This window comes from Bufo bufo, chromosome 9, assembly GCF_905171765.1.
Source record: "Bufo bufo chromosome 9, aBufBuf1.1, whole genome shotgun sequence".
NCBI classification, from domain to species: Eukaryota; Metazoa; Chordata; class Amphibia; order Anura; family Bufonidae; genus Bufo; species Bufo bufo.
This window is the reverse complement of record NC_053397.1, coordinates 206,730,049-206,751,332: the sequence shown is the minus strand read 5'-3', so window position 1 is coordinate 206,751,332 and position 21,284 is coordinate 206,730,049. Positions and strand designations below refer to the sequence as shown.

Here is a 21,284-nt window from a genome sequence, read left to right as displayed (position 1 = left end):
CTATTATTAAATCCAAAAACCTGCTGCTATGCTGTTGGACAGTTATCCCCATTGTGATATTGTATTTTAGGTTCTCTCCCCGTTACATATGAGGTTTTAATGCTTTTGTATGACTGGCTGATAACCCACCATCCATTAGGTCCCTTAAATTCAGTATTAAAGGGGTATTCCAGATGGCCTGTATTCAGGATGGGCCATCAGTATTTCAATGGTGGGAGTGCAACCACCGATCAGCTGTTTGAAGAGGCTGCAGAGCTTTGGTGAGCACTGAGGCCTCCTCACAGCTTACAAAGAACAGCGCCATACATTGTATAGTGGCTGCGCCTGGTATTGCAGCCCAGGCCCATTCACTTGAATGGGACTGAGCTGCAACTACTAACTAGGCCATGTGACCAATGGCCTAGGAAGAGGCTGCAGCGCTCGGGGGAGTGCTGCAGCCTCTTCAAAAAGCTGATCGGCGGAGGGAGTCAGGCACCCCCTGATCAGACACTGATGACCTATTATGAGGATAGGCCATCACTTAGTAAAGGCAGGACAACCCCTTAAAAACAAAGTTCAGAATTCATAAAAATTGAAAATTAAAAAAAATTCCTTTGTTGTTTTTGATTCGAGAAGCCATGAATGGGGAAGGTCTATCTGATGGGAGATTATAAAAGCAATGTAAAGCAGTTTCTGAAAGCAACCAATCAGATGGCTGCTTACATTCTCTTAAGAGCCTCCGAAAAATGAGAGCTAAAATCTGATTGGTTGCCATGGGAACTCCTCCGCTTTTCCTTTGCAAAACATATCTCCCCTTAGCAACCAATCAGATTCCAACTTTCATTTCAGCAGGGCTCTGATGTGTTGCTATGGGCAACCGCTACAACCCTATTAAATGTCCGGAATGGACATTAGACGGTAATATTGGCTGATATTGTCATTACGATTTATGCTACTTATCTACTTTAGGCTTTTTCTTTTTAGCATTCCAGCATGGTAATGTGCACCTGGCACTTCACTGGGGTGACGGTGGCCATTTTGTGACTGGCAAGCCAGTCGGTACACAAGCTGCAGTCCTACTGCACACTACATGGCTGCCAGTTCCATGCGTGTATGACGGGTGCACTTTATCTGAAAGGCAATATACAGTATAGTAATACATAGCACGTCATTCCTTACGTCGTACGAGCAAAATAAGTTAGCATTCTACGTTTTACACGCGGCGAGTAATCTAACTTGGTATCTAGACATTCGAGGACCTTATAAACAGCGAGCTTTAACCGGTAGCTGTGTGGCTGTTGTGAGACTACAACTCCCAGCATGCCCCGAGACCCCTGGGAGTTGTATTCTCACACCACCCAAAATCCACCGTGCAGCCCGCTGGTTTACAACATCCGCTCTACGTGATCAGTAATTTGCCGTAGGAGCGGCGTGATAGCTGTGCTTAGCACCATATGAAATTAAGTTGTAAATTATAATGCTATTATTTACAGGGCACAAAATTAAAAAACTAAAAACAAACTAAAGGACAACATTCCGGTTCTTCAGTATTGGGTGAGTCGAGAGGTAAAGACAAAGCCGGAACGAGACAATCCGGACGAGCCGGCGCTGGAAGACGTCATTTTAATGCTGAACTGAGGGACCACTGGCAGTAAGTACCTACAAAAACCACAAAAAGAACAGTCAGTAACAGGCAGATATAAAGACCTCAATTAAATCTGTTCCCAGGAAAGCTAAGTGACAACCGTCATGGCGGCAATGGCTGCTCTCACAGGAGTTGTCACCTAGCTTTTTCCGGATATCAAGCATCTAATAAAGAAATGTATTCAGCCATTTCTTAGTTATGTCAGTTTCAGGAAAAGCTGGGTGATCTACATCACACGTCCATCTCCACGTCAATTCCGGACAATCAGCCCCCCTAGCTTAAACCCCCTTAATGACCAGACCACTTTTTACAATTCTGCACTACACTACTTTCACGGTTTATTGCGCGGTCATACAACTTACCACCCAAATCAATTTTACCTCCTTTTCTTCTTACAAATACAGCTTTCTTTTGGTGGTATTTGATTGCTGCTAAGATTTTTCGTTTTTCCGATATTAATCAAAATAGGCCGCAATTTTCTCAAAAAAAGTGTATTTTTAACTTTCTCTGGTTAAATTGTTCAAATATAATTACATTTCTATACAAGTTTGTGTCAGAATTTATTGTGCTACATGCCTTTGATAAAAAAAAATCCAATAAGTGTATATTTATTGGTTTGCGCAAAAGTTATAGCATTTACAAACTATGGTACAAAAATGTGAATTTCGGCATTTTGAAGCAGCTCTGACTTTCTGAGCACCTGTCATGTTTCTTGAGGTGCTAGAATGCCAGGATAGTATAAATACCCCCCAAATGACCCCATTTTAGAAAGAAGACACCCCGAAGTATTCGCGGAGGGGCATGGTGAGTTCATGTATGATTTAATTTTTTTTCACAAGTTAGCGAAAAATGACACTTTCTGAGAAAAAAAAAAAAAGTTTCCATTTCTGCTAACTTCTGGCAAAAATAAAAAATAAGAAAATCTCCCACGGACTCACTATGCCCCTCAGTGAATACCTTGGGGTGTCTACTTTCCGAAATGGGGTCATTTGTGGGGTGTGTTTACTGTTCTGGCATTTTGGGCGGGGCTAAATTGTGAGCAACCCTGTAAAGCCTAAGGCTCAGTTCACACCTGAGCGTTCTGAAAGGAGCGCTCTGTATGCGCGATTGTACGGACGTTTACAAGCGCGCATACAGAGACAAGTGTGCACACAGTGTCGCGCGTTCCCGAAAGTCTATGTACGGGAACGCGCGACAAGCGCCCAAAAAAACGCTCCTGTACTTGTGTGAGCGTCGGGCGTTTTACAGCGCGATCGTACGCGCTGTAAAACGCCCAGGTGAGAACCATTCCCATAGGGAAGCATTGGTTTCTCCTTGTTGAGCGTTTTACAGCGCGTAGGAACGCGCTGTAAAACGCTCAGGTGTGAACTGAGCCTAAAGGTACTCGTTGGACTTTCGGGCCCTTTACGCACCTAGGCTGCAAAAAAGTGTCACACATGTGGTATCGCCGTACTCAGGAGAAGTAGGGCAATGTGTTTTGGGGTGTATTTTTACATATACCCATGCTGGGTGAGAGAAATATCTCTGTAAATGACAACTTTTCCCATTTTTTTATACAAAGTTGTCAATTTACAGAGATATTTCTCTCACCCAGTATGGGTATATGTAAATAGACACCCCAAAACACATTGCCCTACTTCTCCTGAGTACGGCGATACCACATGTGTGACACTTTTTTGCAGCCAAGATGCGCAAAGGGGCCGAAAGTCCAACGAGTACCTTTTAGGAGGGCATTTTTAGGCATTTGGATTCCAGACTTCTTCTCACGCTTTAGGGCCCCTAAAATGCCAGGGCAGTATAAATACCCCACATGTGACCCCATTTTGGAAAGAAGACACTTCAAGGTATTCCGTGAGTTCATAGAAGATTTTTTTTGGGCACAAGTTAGCAGAAATTGATTTTTATTTTTTTTTTCTCACAGAGTCTCCCTTTCCGCTAACTTGTGACAAAAAGTTCAATCTTTCATGGACTCAATATGCCCCTCAGCGAATACCTTGGGGTGTCTTCTTTCCAAAATGGGGTCATTTGTGGGGTGTTTGTACTGCCCTGGCATTTGAGGGTCTCCGCAATCATTACATGTATGGCCAGCATTAGGAGTTTCTGCTATTCTCCTTAGGCCTCATGCACACGAACGTTGTTTGGGTCCGCATCCGAGCTACCGTTTTGGCGGCTCGGATGCGGACCCATTCATTTCAATGGGGCCGCAAAAGATGCAGACAGCACTCCGTGTGCTGTCCGCATCCGTGGCTCCGTTCCGTGGCCCCGCTAAAAAAAATATAACATGTCCTATTCTTGTCCGCGCTTTGCAAGAATAGGCATTTATATTGCCGGCGCCCGTTCCATTCCGCAAATTGTGAAAGTCAACACGGGCGCATTCAGTTTTTTGCGCATCCGCGGTTTGCGGACCGCAAAAAACGGCACGGTCGTGTGCATGAGGCCTTATATTGAGCATACGGGTAATGAGATTTTTTTTTTTCGTTCAGCCTCTGGGCTGAAAGAAAAAATGAATGGCACAGATTTCTTCATTCGCATCGATCAATGTGGATGAAAAAATCTCTGCCAAAAAATGTAAAAAAAAAAAAAAGCGATCGCTAATAAAGATCCAAAAAGCTCAAAAGTGATCTTTATAGCGCCGCAGCGATTTTACGGTGTTTTTGCAGTGATCAGAAAAAAAACATTTCTGTCACTGCGGTGGGGCGGACTGAACGCAAGTGTGCGCACAAGATCAGGCCTGATCGGGCGAACACTGCGTTTTTTGTAGAGCCTAAGGTGACCCTAATGTACTGATATAGATCTGATTGCGATCAGTCTTGATCACTTACAGATACTATATAGTACTAGTGCTGATTAGCGACAGCGATGACGCTAATCAGTGACTGCGGTGCGGTGGGCGCTAACTACCTAACAAGTGGCTAACTAACTGGCGGTGATAAGGGACCCTTAGGCCCCATTCACACGTCCGCAATTCTGTTCTGCATTTAGCGGAACGTAATTGCGGACCCATTCATTTCTATGGGGACAGACTTTGTCCCGCTCGGATCCGGAATTGCGGATCTGCACTTCCGGGTCCGCACTTCCGTTCCACAAAAATATAGAACATGTCCTATTCTTGTCTGCAATTGCGAACAAGAAAAGGCATTTTCTATATAGTTCTGGCAATGTGCGGATCCGCAAAATGCGGAAAGCACATTGCCGGTGTCCGTGTTTTGCGGATCCGCGGATCCGCAAAACACATACGGACGTCTGAATGGAGCCTTACAGGGGGGTGATCAATGACAGGGGGGTGATCATGGAGTCTATATGGAGTGATCAGGGGTGAATAAGGGGTTAATAAGTGACAGGGGGGGGTGGTAGTGTAGTGTGGTGCTTGGTGCTACTTACAGAGCTGCCTGTGTCCTCTGGTGGTCGATCCAAGCAAAAGGGACCACCAGAGGACCAGGTAGCAGGTATAACAGACGCTGTTAACAAAACAGCGTCTAATATACCTTTCTGATGTTAAAAAAATCACATCTACAGCCTTCCAGCGAATGATCGCCGCTGGCAGGCTGTAGATCAACTCGTTTACCTCCCGATCCTGTGAGCGCGCGCTCCTGTGAGTGCGCGTTCACAGGAAATCTCGCGTCTCGCGAGATGACGCGCCAATGCGTCTGGGAGGAATAACCCGGCCGCCCGCAGGACGCATCCCTGCGTTAGGCGGTCGGGAGGTGGTTAATAAGAGGTTTTTAAAGGGCATCTGTCAGCAGTTTTGTCCCTATGACACTGGCTGACCTGTTACATGTACGTATGGCAGCTGAAGGCATCTGTGTTGGTCCCATGTTCCTATGTGTCCGCACTGCTGAGAAAAATGAAGTTTTAATATATGCAAATGAACCTTTAGGAGCAACGGGGGCGTTACCTTTACACCTAGAGGCTCCACTCTCGGTGCATCTGCCGCTGCACTTTGAAGGACAGGACCAGGCAGTGTAAACATCATTACACCTGACCCTGTCAATCAAAGTGCAGAGGGTGCAGCAGACGCAGAGATATTGGAGCCTCTAGGTGTAACAGCAACGCCCCCGTTGCTCTTAGAGGCTCATCATTTTTCTCAGCAATGCGGACACATATGAACATGGGACCAACACAGATGCCTTCAGCTGCCAAGTGCACATGTAACAGGTCAGCCAGTGTCATAGGTACAAATCTGCTGAGGGTTCTGCTACATCTCGATCAAGCGACAGCTGTCGAGCCCAAGGATTGCCGTGTAGCGGTGCTAACATAGAAATGAATGGGTTGTGGTGCGTCTCAAAGGTGACCCCAGAATGGAAAGAAGTCCAGCAGAGTTGGATTTTTTCTATTCTCGGGTCTTGGTCTCGGCACAAGTGTGAGTTGCACTGCAGCCCCACTCATTTCTGTATTAGCACCGCTACACGGCGATCCTTGGGCTCGACAGCTGTCCCCCGACCAAGATCGTCATGTAGCAGAACTCTAAACTCTGGGAACGCTGCAGATTTTCCACCTGCAATTCCACTGCAGAAACGTCCTAGAGGCACATTTACTATAGTATCTGCGCCTATTTTTAGTGTAAAAAATGCAGTTTTAGGCCTCTTTCACACGACTGTATGCGGTCTGTTTTTCACAGATCCGTTGTTCCGTTTTTTTTTTTCGTTGTGTTTCCATTTCTGTTCCATTTTTCCGTATGGCATATACAGTATACAGTAACTACATAGAAAAAATTGGGCTGGACATAACATTTTCAATAGATGGTTCCGCAAAACCGGATCCGTTTTGCGGGAACACTTGGGGCCGGATCCGGCATTAATGTATTTCAATGGAAAGTAATGACGGATCTGGCATTCCGGCAAGTGTTGAGGATTTTTGGCCGGAGAGAAAACTTCACTTCACTTCAATGGGTCCGCAAATCCCGAGATGCGGAATGGTGCGGAACGGAACCCTACGGAAGCACTACGGAACATGTCCTATCTTTTTGCAGAACGGGCGGATCGCGGACCCATTAAAGTGAATGGGTCCGCAATCCGCTACAGCTGCCCCACGGTCGGTGTTTGTGCATTGCAGGCCGCAGCACGGCCACGAGGCGCACACATTTGTGTGCAGGAGGCCTTAGGCCTCTTGCACACGAATGTCTTTTTTTTTAGTTTACCTTCTGTTTTTTGCATTCCCTATCCGGACCGTATACGGAACCATTCATTTCAATGGATCCGCCAAAAAAACGGAAGGTACTCCGTATGTCTTCCGTTTCCATATTTTCGTTCAAAGATAGAACATGTCCTATTATTGTCCCCATAACGGACAAGGATAGTACTGTTCTATCAGGGGCCAGCTGTTCCGTTCCGCAAAAAACGGAATGCACACAGACGTCATCTGTATTCTTTGCGGATCCGTTTTTTTGCGGACCGCAAAATACTGAGGGTACTTTCACACTTGCGGCAGAGGATTCCGGCAGGCAGTTCCGTCGCCGGAACTGCCTACTGTATCCGGCAATCTGGACGCAAACGGATGCATTTGTGAGACGATCTGGATGCGGATCTGTCTCACAAATGCATTGCAATACCGGATCCGTCTTTCCGGTTGTCATCTGGAAAAACGGATCTGGTATTTATTTTTTTCTCATTTTTAAAGTTCTGCGCATGCGCAGACCGCAAAACCGGATCCATTTTGCCGGAACACTTGGGGCTGGATCCGGCATTAATGCATTTTTTTATGGAAATTAATTCCGGATCCTACATTCCGCCAAGTGTTCAGGATTTTTGGCCGGAGAGAAAACTGTAGCGTGCTGCGGTATTTTATCCGTCCAAAAACCGTACAGTGACTGAACTGAAGTCATCCTGATGCATCCTGAACGGACTTCTCTCCATTCAGAATGCATTAGGATAAAACTGATCAGTTTTTTTCCGGTATAGAGCCCCGAGGACGGAACTCTATGCCGGAAAACAAAAACGCTAGTGTGAAAGTACACTGAAAAAGCCATACGGTTTTGTGCAAGAACTACAACGCCCAGCATGCCATGACAGCACAACCCAGCTAGGCAGCTCGAAATGGTTAAAGAACCAACTCAGCTCAGCTGCATCTGCAACATGACAGCTTTTATCAAAGCAGTTAATACTGACACGTCGGTCGGCGGTTCTAATTACTGGCAGGTTCTCAGGTAACACACATAAAGCGCTAGTTTCTTCATACGCATATTCTCATATCTGCGCACAATCGCTGGCCTCGCACTAACTACTTCACACTCAATTGGAGTATTACACACACAATTGACTCTTAGGCTGACACGCCACAGGCTCCAATTACTTTTGAAATGTTTTTCCAGCCGTTTCTCCACTTGTTTGTAAGGATCCAGTCAAAATCGACCATTTTCGTGTTCCTTTGAAATGAGGTGTTTATCTGATATTGTAAAGATAAGAGAGGCGGAATGACACGCGTGGATAATGACCGGGACGCAGGTATGTGCTGACTGCGACACTCCAAAACGGCGTGAACGAGACGGTTAATAACAGAGCGCAACCTCCGGGCGAGGGGGAGGTGAGACGGATAGAAGGTATAATTGATGCTAAGAACAGTGCAAACAAATCCACAGGATTGTGGAAATCCTGGGAGTTGTAGTTCCATACTCTTCATTCTAGCAGGATGGAGACCTTACAGTACAGTCGTGGCCAAAAGTTTTGAGAATTAGATAAATATTGGAAATTGGAAAAGTTGCTGCTTAAGTTTTTATAATAGCAATTTGCATATACTCCAGAATGTTATGAAGAGTGATCAGATGAATTGCATAGTCCTTCTTTGCCATGAAAATGAACTTAATCCAAAAAAAAACCTTTCCACTGCATTTCATTGCTGTCATTAAAGGACCTGCTGAGATCATTTCAGTAATCGTCTTGTTAACTCAGGTGAGAATGTTGACGAGCACAAGGCTGGAGATCATTATGTCAGGCTGATTGGGTTAAAATGGCAGATTTGACATGTTAAAAGGAGGGTGATGCTTGAAATCATTGTTCTTCCATTGTTAACCATGGTGACCTGCAAAGAAATGCGTGCAGCCATCATTGCGTTGCATAAAAATTGCTTCACAGGCAAGGATATTGTGGCTACTAAGATCGCACCTCAATCAACAATTTATAGGATCATCAAGAACTTCAAGGAAAGAGGTTCAATTCTTGTTAAGAAGGCTTCAGGGCGTCCAAGAAAGTCCAGCAAGCGCCAGGATCGTCTCCTAAAGAGGATTCAGCTGCGGGATCGGAGTGCCACTAGTGCTGAGCTTGCTCAGGAATGGCAGCAGGCAGGTGTGAGCGCATCTGCACGCACAGTGAGGCGAAGACTTTTGAAAGATGACCTGGTGTCAAGAAGCGCAGCAAAGAAGCCACTTCTCTCAAAAAAAACCATCAGGGACAGATTGATCTTCTGCAGAAAGTATGGTGAATGGACTGCTGAGGACTGGGGCAAAGTCATATTCTCCGATGAAGCCTCTTTCCGATTGTTTGGGGCATCTGGAAAAAGGCTTGTCCGGAGAAGAAAAGGTGAGCGCTACCATCAGTCCTGTGTCATGCCAACAGTAAAGCATCCTGAGACCATTCATGTGTGGGGTTGCTTCTCATCCAAGGGAGTGGGCTCACTCACAATTTTGCCCAAAAACACAGCCATGAATAAAGAATGGTACCAAATCACCCTCCAACAGCAACTTCTTCCAACAATCCAACAACAGTTTGGTGAAGAACAATGCATTTTCCAGCACGATGGAGCACCGTGCCATAAGGCAAAAGTGATAACTAAGTGGCTCGGGGACCAAAACATTGACATTTTGGGTCCATGGCCTGGAAACTCCCCAGATCTTAATCCCATTGAGAACTTGTGGTCAATCCTCAAGAGGCATGTGGACAAACAAAAACCCACTAATTCTGACAAACTCCAAGAAGTGATTATGAAAGAATGGGTTGCTATCAGTCAGGAATTGGCCCAGACGTTGATTGAGAGCATGCCCAGTCGAATTGCAGAGGTCCTGAAAAAGAAGGGCCAACACTGCGAATACTGACTCTTTGCATAAATGTCATGTAATTGTCGATAAAAGCCTTTGAAACTTATGAAGTGCGTGTAATTCTATTTCACTACATCACAGAAACAACTGAAACAAAGATCTAAAAGCAGTTTAGCAGCAAACTTTGTGAAAACTAATATTTGTGTCATTCTCAAAACTTTTGGCCACGACTGTACAGGCCGAGTAGAAAGGAATGGAACGTAAAAGGGGTTGTCCCAGCTGGAAATGTAGTGATGGCTAACCTACGGTGAAACTATGACTCCCAGCATGCTCCATGCATTTCTATAGAGTTCTGACAACAGCCAAGCAAGCGTGCATCTTGGGAGTCGTAGTTTTACCACAGCTGGAGGTTAGCCATTACAGGGATAAACCATAAAAGCTCGATGAGTATGGGTCCCACCTTTCGGTCATGCAGGAGTCCTTAGGCCTCATGCACACGACCGTTATTGTGTTCCGTTCCGCAAAATGGGGTTCCGTTGTTTCGTGATCCGTTTCCGTCAAGTTTGCCATGCAAATGATAGGAAAAAAACGGACGCGGATGCGGATGACAATCTTGTGTGCCTCCGCGTTTTTTCACGGTCCCATTGACTTGAATGGGTCCGCGAACCGTTTTCCGTGAAAGAAATAGGACAGGTTATATTTTTTTGATGGACTGGAACCACGGATCACGGACGCGGATGACAAACGGTGCATTAGCCCAGTTTTCAACGGACCCATTGAAAGTCAATGGGTCCGCAGAAAATCACGAGAAACTGAACAACGGACACGGAATAAAACAACGGTCGTGTGCATGAGGCCTTAGGCGGGATTCAGACAGCCGTTTTAAAAGTCGTCCATGTTGGTGCCTCAACACGTGGACAATTTTTAATACAAAGTGAGGTCCATGAATCTGGTAACCACTGGAGATGATGGTCTCCAAGTCTGTGCACGTCCATGTTCAGTCCACCGCGCACACGCTGATGGAAAATACGCCAGTCTGAATCAGGTTTTACAAGCAGAAATGAGAAGCGTCCACCACCAGACACAATGAGGGTCATTTATCAAAGACCGGCTTTCTACTCCGTCCTTTGATTCTCCACCGCGCTGCCCGAGGAAGCGTCTCATTTATGACGAGGTGCGGGACTCGACACAAATAAGGCAAACCTCTGGCAGTCTGTGCACCAGGAGTAAAAACTACTCCAGCCCCTGTATGGAGTCGTTTATTGCCAACATTTATGCCTGTTTCCAGGTATAAATGTTAGTAAATTTGCCGGTGGCCAACGTCCCGGCGCCGGCCACTCCCAAGTGGTGAGCATGGCACAAAAACTCCCATGCGACAAAAAATTGTCGCACAGGCGTTAAAAAAGTCACAAAGCTTGGTCTTTTATTTTTTCTTTATTTCATTATTTTATTTCATTATTTATTTTATTCTTTCATTTAGTGTGCACAAACATTGTATTTAAGGGTACTTTCACACTAGCGTTATTCTTTTCCGGCATTGAGTTCCGTCCTAGGGGCTCTATACCGGAAAATAACTGATCCGTTTTATCCTAATGCATTCTGAATGGAGAGCGATCTGTTCAGGATGCACCAGGATGGCTTCAGTTCAGTCTTTATGCCTTTTCAGGACGGAGCATGCTGCGTTTTTATCTCCGTCCAAAATTCCGGATTTTTTTTTTCCCATTGAAATGCATTAATGCCAGATCCGGCCTTTAGTGTTCCGGCAAAACAGATCCGGCATTGCGGAAAATAAATGTGAAAAAATAAATAAATGCTGGATCCGTTTTTCCAGATGACACCGGAGAGACGGATCCGGCATTTCAATGAATTTGTCATACGGATCAGGATCCTGATCCGTCTGACGAATGCCATCAGTTTGCATACGTTTTGACGGATCCGGCAGGCAGTTCCGGCGACGGAACTGCCTGCCAGAATCCTCTGCCGCAAGTGTGAAAGTACTCTAAGGCCCCTTTCACACGGGCGAGTATTCCGCGCGGATGCGATGCGTGAGTTGAACGCATTGCACCCGCACTGAATCCTGACCGATTCATTTCTATGGGGCTGTGCCCACGAGCGGTGATTTTCACGCATCACTTGTGCGTTGCGTGAAAATCGCAGCATGTTCTATATTCTGCGTTTTTTACGCAACGCGGGCCCCATAGAAGTGAATGGGGCTGCGTGAAAATCGCAAGCATCCACAAGCAAGTGCGGATGCGGTGCGATTTTCACGCACGGTTGCTAGGTGACGATCGGGATGGAGACCCGATCATTATTGTTTCCCCTTATAACATGGTTATAAGGGAAAATAATAGCATTCTGAATACAGAGTGCATAGTACAATAGGGCTGGAGGGGTTAAAAAAATATATATATATTTTTTTTAACTCACCTTAATCCACTTGTTCGCGCAGCCGGCATCTCTTCTGTCTTTAACTGTGAGCAATAGGACCTTTGATGACGTCACTACGCTCATCACATGATCCATCACCATGGTGATGGATCATGTGATGGACCATGTGATAAACGCAGTGACGTCATCAAAGGTCCTATTGCTCACAGTTAAAGACAGAAGAGATGCCGGCTGCGCGAACAAGTGGATTAAGGTGAGTTTATTTTTATTTTTATTTTTTTTAACCCCTCCAGCGCTATTTTACTATGCATTCTGTATTCAGAATGCTATTATTTTCCCTTATAACCATGTTATAAGGGAAAATAATACAATCTACAGAACACCGATCCCAAGCCCGAATTTCTGAGAAGAAGTTCGGGTTTGGGTACCAAACATGCGCGATTTTTCTCACGCGAGTGCAAAACGCATTACAATGTTTTGCACTCGCGCGGAAAAATCGCGCATGTTCCCGCAACGCACCCGCACATTTTCCCGCAACGCCCGTGTGAACCCAGCCTAAGTTGTCTATGAAAGATATAAAAGATAGAATTCTAGCTGCCTGCTGCCCCCACTAGGGGGAGCTTACTGCATACAGTGTTACTATGGTCAACCAATATTAACCGGACAGAATGATATAAAAAAAAAACGGACCCCCAAGGAGTCATAATAATCACCAAAAAATGAAGCTGACTTTTTGGATTTTCATACACACGAAAGCTTTATTGTAAATATATATGAACAGTACATACATGTATTATAAAACAGGCAGCACAAGGCGGGACACACAAATGAGGAGCAGGACCCAAGGAGAGGCCGGGAGATCAGTGCACGAAAATACAGGGAAAAAGAATACTAGCTGAAAGAGCAAACCTCAGAGCCTCATGGCAGCAACGCCCCAAACACAATGCAACAGAGGCGATTGTAGAGACTGAGGTAAAGATGGAAGGAACACAAAGGAACACATTTAAACATACCCTGAATGGTGCCTCTCCTTGGGTCCTGCTCCTCATTTGTGTGTCCCGCCTTGTGCTGCCTGTTTTATAATACATGTATGTACTGTTCATATATATTTACAATAAAGCTTTTTGGATTTTCATACACACGAAAGTCAGCTTCATTTTTTGGTGATTAATACAGTGTTACTATTCAGCTCACTGTATACACAGAAGGCAGTAAGCTCCCTCTAGTGGTGGCTGCAGGCAGACTGGATGGTATCTAGTAAATTCATGTTTATGCAGCTGGGCTTTCTATATATCAACAGTAAAGCATGTAACACTGCCCCCTAGTGGCCACAGTAGGTAACTACAGTGGGAGATGCAGAACTTGCCCTGTGTCTGGTTGGATAAAAAGATCTTTCTGGAATGCAGATTTAATACATATCTGTTTCCTATTAGCGCCGTATGACTTACTGCTCTGAACAAGAAGGGTCTCTGATGCTTGAAATTAAAATATATATATAATGTAGTTTATTAGGGAGGAAACGTCCTAACTGCTCATCTTGGATTGTTTTTCACTTAGGGGAGGAAACGGCGATCTCTTCCCAGGCAGTGGTTTGTCGGCCGCGGTGCAGATATCTGGAAGATTATTTAAACATATGTTCCCGGCGTCCAGAGGGATGAGATCCTCCATTCGTCAGCATAAGAGTTATGTATTTCGATTACAGAGAGTTTACTGGAGAGATATTTAAGGTTATAATCAGTACCTTGTGTCGCTCCCATCTGGACTCACACCCGCCGCGCAGCCTCGTGAATCTGTTGCATATTTGTAAACCACTAGCAGGCAGTTTTTGCAGAGCTGGACCAGCCGATGACAACACTGGAGCTGATCGGGTGTCACGACCTCGGTGCTCTTACTGAATATTGTCTCCCACGAGGTGCTGCTGGCAAAGAAAACACAAATGACCTCATGTACTCAGACGCCAAAGAGCGTTAAACGAAACAGAAGGTTCAGCCATGCAAGGGTAGGAAATATGACATGCGACCTCTGTAGGATTGGCAGGAATAGATCTGGAGACGAGAAGCCAAAGGCCGACAGATGGAGAGAATGAGTGAAAAACCGTTCAAGTGTTCATCAATAAAATAAAAAATACTCTTTTCTTAGTTATATCTGTTCCTAGGAAAGCTGGGTGAAGAATGAGGTGGCTGCCCTGACAGTTTCCACAGGGGTTGCACTCCAGTTTTCTGAATAAATGGGAAAGCTGGGCGGCAACACTGGTGGGAGCTGTAGCTGCGAATATCTTCTTGTCAATCAGGTTTTCTAAAAAAAAAAATATATATATATATAATAATAATAATAATAATAATAATAATAAATATATATATATATAAAAAAAATTAACTGGGAAAGCTGGGGAGAACCAATATGGCTGCTGATACAGTGACTGGGAAAGCTGGGTGAGTATCAATATGGCTGCTGATACAGTGACTGGGAAAGCTGGGGGAGAACCAATATGGCTGCCGATACAGTGACTGGGAAAGCTGGGCGAGAACCAATATGGCTGCTGATACAGTGACTGGGAAAGCTGGGTGAGTATCAATATGGCTGCTGATACAGTGACTGGGAAAGCTGGGGGAGAACCAATATGGCTGCTGATGTAGTGACTGGGAAAGCTGGGGGAGAACCAATATGGCTGCTGATGTAGTGACTGGGAAAGCTGGGGAGAACCAATATGGCTGCTGATACAGTGACTGGGAAAGCTGGGGGAGAACCAATATGGCTGCTGATGTAGTGACTGGGAAAGCTGGGGAGAACCAATATGGCTGCTGATACAGTGACTGGGAAAGCTGGATGAGAACCAATATGGCTGCTGATATAGTGACTGGGGAAGCTGGGGAGAACCAATATGGCTGCTGATATAGTGACTGGGAAAGCTGGGGAGAACCAATATGGCTGCTGTTACAGTGACTGGGAAAGCTGGGGGAGAACCAATATGGCTGCTGATACAGTGACTGGGAAAGCTGGGGAGAACCAATATGGCTGCTGTTACAGTGACTGGGAAAGCTGGGGAGAACCAATATGGCTGCTGTTACAGTGACTGGGAAGGCTGGGGAGAACCAATATGGCTGCTGTTCCAGCTGTTGTATCCCAGCTTTTCCTGATTTCCATGATGCAGTGATACATGATCTTATTCTTCAGAGCTGCCATTAAAGGGGTTGTCAGAGTCAAAAGTAAAATTGCTAAATGGCAGGGAAAGTGTTAAAATAATAAAACAAGCTATACTCACCCCCGCTAGCACACCGCTCCGTTTCTGGCCTTCGCTTAATTGTACTGCAGTAGTGACGCGCCCGTATACCGCACATGGCGCTGCAGCCAATCACTAGCCTCGTCAGTCTTGTGCCACGTATCCCCAAGGCCAGTGGTTGGTATAGGGGATGTCAGTTGACATCATGGCTGCAGTGGTGGGAGGATCATGGCAGGGTTTGAACCAGTAAATATAAGTTGTTTTATTTTAACACCTTCCTTGCCACTTGTTTTTTTAAACGTATACAACACTTTTTGAAGGCTCTAAGAAAACTGAGTGACAGCCCTGGTTGGAGCTATAATAGCAACCCTATTGGTTGTCATCCAGCTTTCCCAGAAACAGAAAAAACGTATAAACAGCTAAAGAGAATTTAACAAGAACTCATGAACTAATATTTTTGGTACAATATTTTTTTTTATTTTGGGGTGAAATATTCTTTAAAGGGTACATATATCTATTACAAAACTTCCAACATATCATAGTGACATGTCAGAGATTGATCAGTGGAGGTCCTGGTCCGGGGGCCCTCATGATCACCAAAATGAAGGGACAGGAGCCCTCAGCTACACACTGTGGCCCTTGGTTTCTATTGGGCTCTCTTCGGAGAGAAGTGTGAATGGTGTGCGGATGTATAGAAGTCTATAGACAAGCAGAAATGAGAGGCTTCTGCCCCTTCATTTTAAAGATGAGCAGAAGTCTCAGCGCCCAGATCCCCACTGATCAAAACTTCTCACATGTCACAGTGATATAGGAGAAGTTTCTTAAAATAATAGGTGCCCTTAAATCCTATAGACAGTTTGTCAGAAGGGGTTCACAAAGAAAAAGTTGATCATAGAGTGTCCTGCCGTTGGGCGTGCCAGAAATCGGCAGTGATTGGTTGGGGAATTCCGTGCAGCACCACCACTGGAGAAATGAAGTATTACACCAGTCCAAATGAAATAAACGGGCTGTCCCACTGAATGTATGAAAAGCTGAAGAAGGTCCTAAATAGCAGCGCCCCCTCACCCCCGCTAAGTATAATCTCAGAATTTTTTTAACAGGGCATTGGAAAATAGATTTTCTAAAGCAGACAACCCTTTACAGAGAAACTGTCATCTCCCCCCGACAAGTCTTTTTAGTAAATACTTTTTAGCAATTTTACAGCTTCTTTCCTTAGAACTCTGCATTAGGCCGTTCCTCTGTTAGGCCTCACTTACACGTCCGTTATGACATCAGTGCCAAGATGGTCAGTGGTTCATCTGTGAAGATGTGCATTGAAGGATCCGTGTTTGGTCCCCTCCCCGAGTCCGTTTTTTGCCCTTCGTGTGTCATCTGCATTCCCTGGACAATGTTCAGCTGAAAATTTCAAGAGCATTCGTGTTGTGTCCGTGTTTCTTCATGGACTCATAGGGCCAGATTTATCATTACACTTACATCTTACTCCACTTTTACATACAGTACAGGCCAAAAGTTTGGACACACCTTCTCGTTCAAAGAGTTTTCTTTATTTTCATGACTATGAAAATTGTAGATTCACACTGAAGGCATCAAAACTATGAATTAACACATGTGGAATTATATACATAACAAACAAGTGTGAAACAACTGAAAATATGTCATATTCTAGGTTCTTCAAAGTAGCCACCTTTTGCTTTGATTACTGCTTTGCACACTCTTGATGAGCTTCAAGAGGTAGTCCCCTGAAATGGTTTTCACTTCACAGGTGTGCCCTGTCAGGTTTAATAAGTGGGATTTCTTGCCTTATAAATGGGGTTGGGACCATCAGTGGCGTTGAGGAGAAGTCAGGTGGATACACAGCTGATAGTCCTACTGAATAGACTGTTAGAATTTGTATTATGGCACGAAAAAAACAGCTAAGTAAAGAAAAACGAGTGGCCATCATTACTTTAAGAAATGAAGGTCAGTCAGTCAGCCGAAAAATTGGGAAAACTTTGAAAGTAAGGGCTATTTGACCATGAAGGAGAGTGATGGGGTGCTGCGCCAGATGACCTGGCCTCCACAGTCACCGGACCTGAACCCAATCGAGATGGTTTGGGGTGAGCTGGACCGCAGAGTGAAGGCAAAAGGGCCAACAAGTGCTAAGCATCTCTGGGAACTCCTTCAAGACTGTTGGAAGACCATTTCAGGGGACTACCTCTTGAAGCTCATCAAGAGAATGCCAAGAGTGTGCAAAGCAGTAATCAAAGCAAAAGGTGGCTACTTTGAAGAACCTAGAATATGACATATTTTCAGTTGTTTCACACTTGTTTGTTATGTATATAATTCCACATGTGTTAATTCATAGTTTTGATGCCTTCATAGTCATGAAAATAAAGAAAACTCTTTGAATGAGAAGGTGTGTCCAAACATTTGGTCTGTACTGTATGTCCAAAGTCACTTTTGGCTAAGTCAGATTTATTAATGGTCCTTTAAGGCTACATGCACACGACTGTGTGTTTTGCGATACGGACAGCCTTTAATATAACTGCCTATTCTTGTCAGTAAAGCGCGGACAAGAATAGGACAGGTTATATTTTTTTTGCGGAGCACGGAACGGAGCAACAGATGCGGACAGCGCACGGAGTGCTGTCCGCATCTTTTGCGGTCCCATTAAAGCTAATGGGTCCGCATCTGAGCCGCCAAAACTGCGGCTCGGATGCGGACAAAAACAACAGCCGCGTGCATGAGGCCTAATACTGTGGTTTGACGGTAGAAGTTTATCCTTCAGTAAGCGGCTTTACAAAAGTCGCACGTCTTTACGAAAAAGTTGCATGTTCTATTAAAAAGTCACATAAGATAAGCACTGGAGTGAAATTGCGCAATTTTTTGCGACTTTTTGTCGCAATAGTAAATCTATCTAGAGATCCATTTACATAAGAAAACACGCCCACTTTCAGAAAACTGCCGAGCATAGCGCAGAGCCAATAAAAGTCGCAAATTTTCGCTCAGTTTTAGCGATGGCGCAAAAATGTGGGACTTTTCCACTCCATTATTTTGACTTGAGCGAATGATAAATCTGGCCCATTGACTATAATGGGCGTGAGAGACAAAAATGGGGCAAGCTTCTGTGGAGTGACCACGGCCCCACAGACCATGGAAATTCAAAGATGTTTGAATACACACATTGAAATCAATGGCTACATGTGCTGTCTGACGTGTGAATAAGGCCTTAATCCTACTAGGTGTTTATGAATAAATTGACCACTTGGTGTTAGCAGGGTGGTTGTGGCCCCTCAGCCAGTGGTTTCCAACTAATGGCTCTGGAGCCACTGGTGGTCGCGACCCCCTGCTGTGTGGCTCGCCATGGGAGTCCTGAGTAATGACCATATGTACTGGCAATTGACATTGTTGCAGACCTATCCTAGATTTACCAACAAACAGCGCCATTTTGGTAGGTATAATACTAGTGTTAAATTTCGAAATCAAAATATTTATTAGCAAGTGTTTTTTGTTTCTCCACATTCAAAAATTTCTGTTGCCCGTTTCTCCCGACCATCACTGAAAGTTGAATGTGGCTCACAACATACAAAAATTTGGGGGCCCTCCGCCCTACAGCGTCTGACACCATCCAATCAGTGCTGACAGCGTAGGGACTGACCCCTTTGACAAGAAGGAATGGTAACACCCAGTTGGTAAATTAATTCGTGCAGTTCCGGGAGGCATAACAGAGGAAAGGCACCATGCAAAGTTACGAGAAGAGATGCTTTAGAATGGTTATTTCATGGGAAATAGAAGTATTACGGTAAGTAAGGCGGACACGTCAGGAGAGCTGCAAGCGGTGGATGTTGACAGTGATCACGCGGAGGGCTATTGTCAGAAGCTTTTACCAGCGATGAAATATGTTGAGAGAAAATCCAGATTGATTCCAAATAAACTTCGGAACACGGCGAAGCGCAATCACGGTAAAACTAATAACAAATATGTACCCGGAGAAAATTCAATTGGCCGATGCTGGGCGCTGATCAAACGAGCGTAAAGGAGCAGAAAAAAAATTTAAGTAAATAAATTTGGCGACTCCTGCCTGTTTCCAATGTAATGAAAACTTAATGATTTCCATTTTCTTTTGACTGCCTGACCAGCTCCCAAATCTCACTTGTGTAAGAACATTTATGTACTCGAAATGACTCTGATTGAAGGGAAGTGCGCGCCGGCGTCCCCCTGGATCAATTTGCTTCTTTTCTATTTGATGTGTGTCAACAAAAACCACGGAAATACTTTGTAAAATAAAACAAAAAATATATATATATCAGCCTGGAAGATCTGAGCCAGTTCTATCAGAGCGGGATTGTCGCTGGAAGGCAAAATGTCTTGTGGAACTCGCAATCATCACAGACGGGGGTGCCATCGCCTGGGAACTGAAAAATATTGTAGCGGCCGACAGAGGTGACCAGGCATTCGTAATACAGGGCAAAATAGAAGTCGGACTGAAATCTAGCTTCTCTCTATTTCCGAATGCAATCTATCACTTTCTGCTATCAGTCATTTCAGACATGGGGGTGTAGGGCTGTCTGCGGCATTCTTCAAGGGCATGATTGATAGGAAATCCAGAAAGCGATGTCGGATGAAAGGAATTTCATCTATAAGGTTAAAGGGTTTTTCAGGGGATATTAAAAAAAAGGGGGGTAGAATGGGTTAAAAATAATCATTACTCACCGATCCCCCGCCGCTGCCATTCCAATACTACTCCGGTCCGAGCTGCTCTCCACTTTCCCGTCCCACGTTTGACACACAGGAAATGGTTTTGATCATTGGCTGAGGCGGGTCAACCTTGCGGCCAGTGATTGGCTGTGTGTGCAGTACAAGCTATTTCCTGTTTGTTAAGCATCGGAGCAGGAAGTGGAGAGCAGCTGGAACCGGAGCAGGAAGTGGAGAGCAGCTGGAACCGGAGCAGGAAGTGGAGAGCAGCTGGAACCGGAGCAGCAGCACAATAGCAGCAGAAGGGGATCTGTGGGGTGAGTAACGATTGTTAATTTGATCCATTCTGTCCCTTTTTTTTTTTAAGTATTCCCCTAGAAAGTCCTTTAAAGTAATTAAATTTTATTATATACAGGTTCTCATGAAACCAATTCAATACAATATCACAACCTGCTAGCAAAAACCCTTGACAGGCTGCAATTCACAACACAACCACTGGGTGGCCACACACAGACACATATAGGATAGGGAGGAGATAGCAGTAGAGTAAAATTCCAGTCATCTGGAAAGCTGTGGCCTAGTGATCCTGGTCAAATGGTAGTGTGAAAAAAATAATTCCAAAGCTGAGTTAGAATGTAATTGCTATGCATTGCCCTCATTGACATACATGATGACGTCATATATGCAAAGAGGAAAAAGTTGTCTACGGATGGATATTTGGCTTAGCTGTATATTCTCTTGGAAAGTCGCATTTGACTCATACGGAGCCACTTCCAAGAAGTGGCACTGGCGAGATGATTCTCTCCCTTGGGAAATGTCTCACTGCATATTCGTTTCCACGGAGCATTGCCAATAAGTCTCCAGACCATGGAGTGCTTCCAGTAGGTCTCCATACATCCAGCAGCGGTGGTCGTGCTTGCACACTACAGAAAAAAAGCACCAGCCTATGTGAGATCCCAAGGTCCTGACTACCAGAGAGGCTGACACTTTTTCCTATAGTATGCAATCACGGCTACTGCTGATAGATTGCAGGGTGCTCGTAACCATGGAAACAAGCAGTGTATAATGTGATGGAAAAATGAATCCAGCCAGCAAAGGGTGCAAGATGGACAATCCCTATACATTAGTAAGTGCCTTGTATTAACTTTCTCTACATTATAAATGCTATTTGCTGAAGTGACACAACCACTTTAAGAGCCTATCAGGTCTCAAGAACTCTAGATTGAAGCACTATTACTATATGTGTATATATATGGGCAGGATGGTGGCTCAGTGGTTAGCATTGGTGCCTTGCAGCGCAGGGGCCCTAGGTGTGAATCCAACCAAGGACAACATCTGCATGGAGTTTGTATGTTCTCCCCGTGTTTGCCTGGGTTTCCTCCGGGTTCTCCGGTTTCCTCCCACACTCCAAA

At 44.9% G+C, this 21,284-nt stretch overlaps 1 protein-coding gene across 5 annotated transcripts in view; it reads right to left on the bottom strand.

The window, feature by feature from the left end:
* Positions 1-482: 482 nt before the first annotated feature.
* TTLL7 (tubulin tyrosine ligase like 7) overlaps positions 483-21,284 on the bottom strand; it is a 200,738-nt gene continuing 179,936 nt past the window's right edge. For 3 of the 5 annotated variants that reach the window (XM_040407953.1, XM_040407955.1, XM_040407957.1), the window contains 2 exons: positions 13,720-13,896; positions 483-1,638 (listed from right to left, as the gene is read on the bottom strand). In XM_040407953.1, the coding sequence (XP_040263887.1) occupies positions 1,524-1,638; positions 13,720-13,896 (292 nt within the window). In that variant the 3' untranslated portion in view covers positions 483-1,523. Of the gene's footprint in view, positions 1,639-13,476; positions 13,897-21,284 lie in introns of those variants that run through there. The other 2 variants (XM_040407954.1, XM_040407956.1) reach the window with 2 other exon arrangements.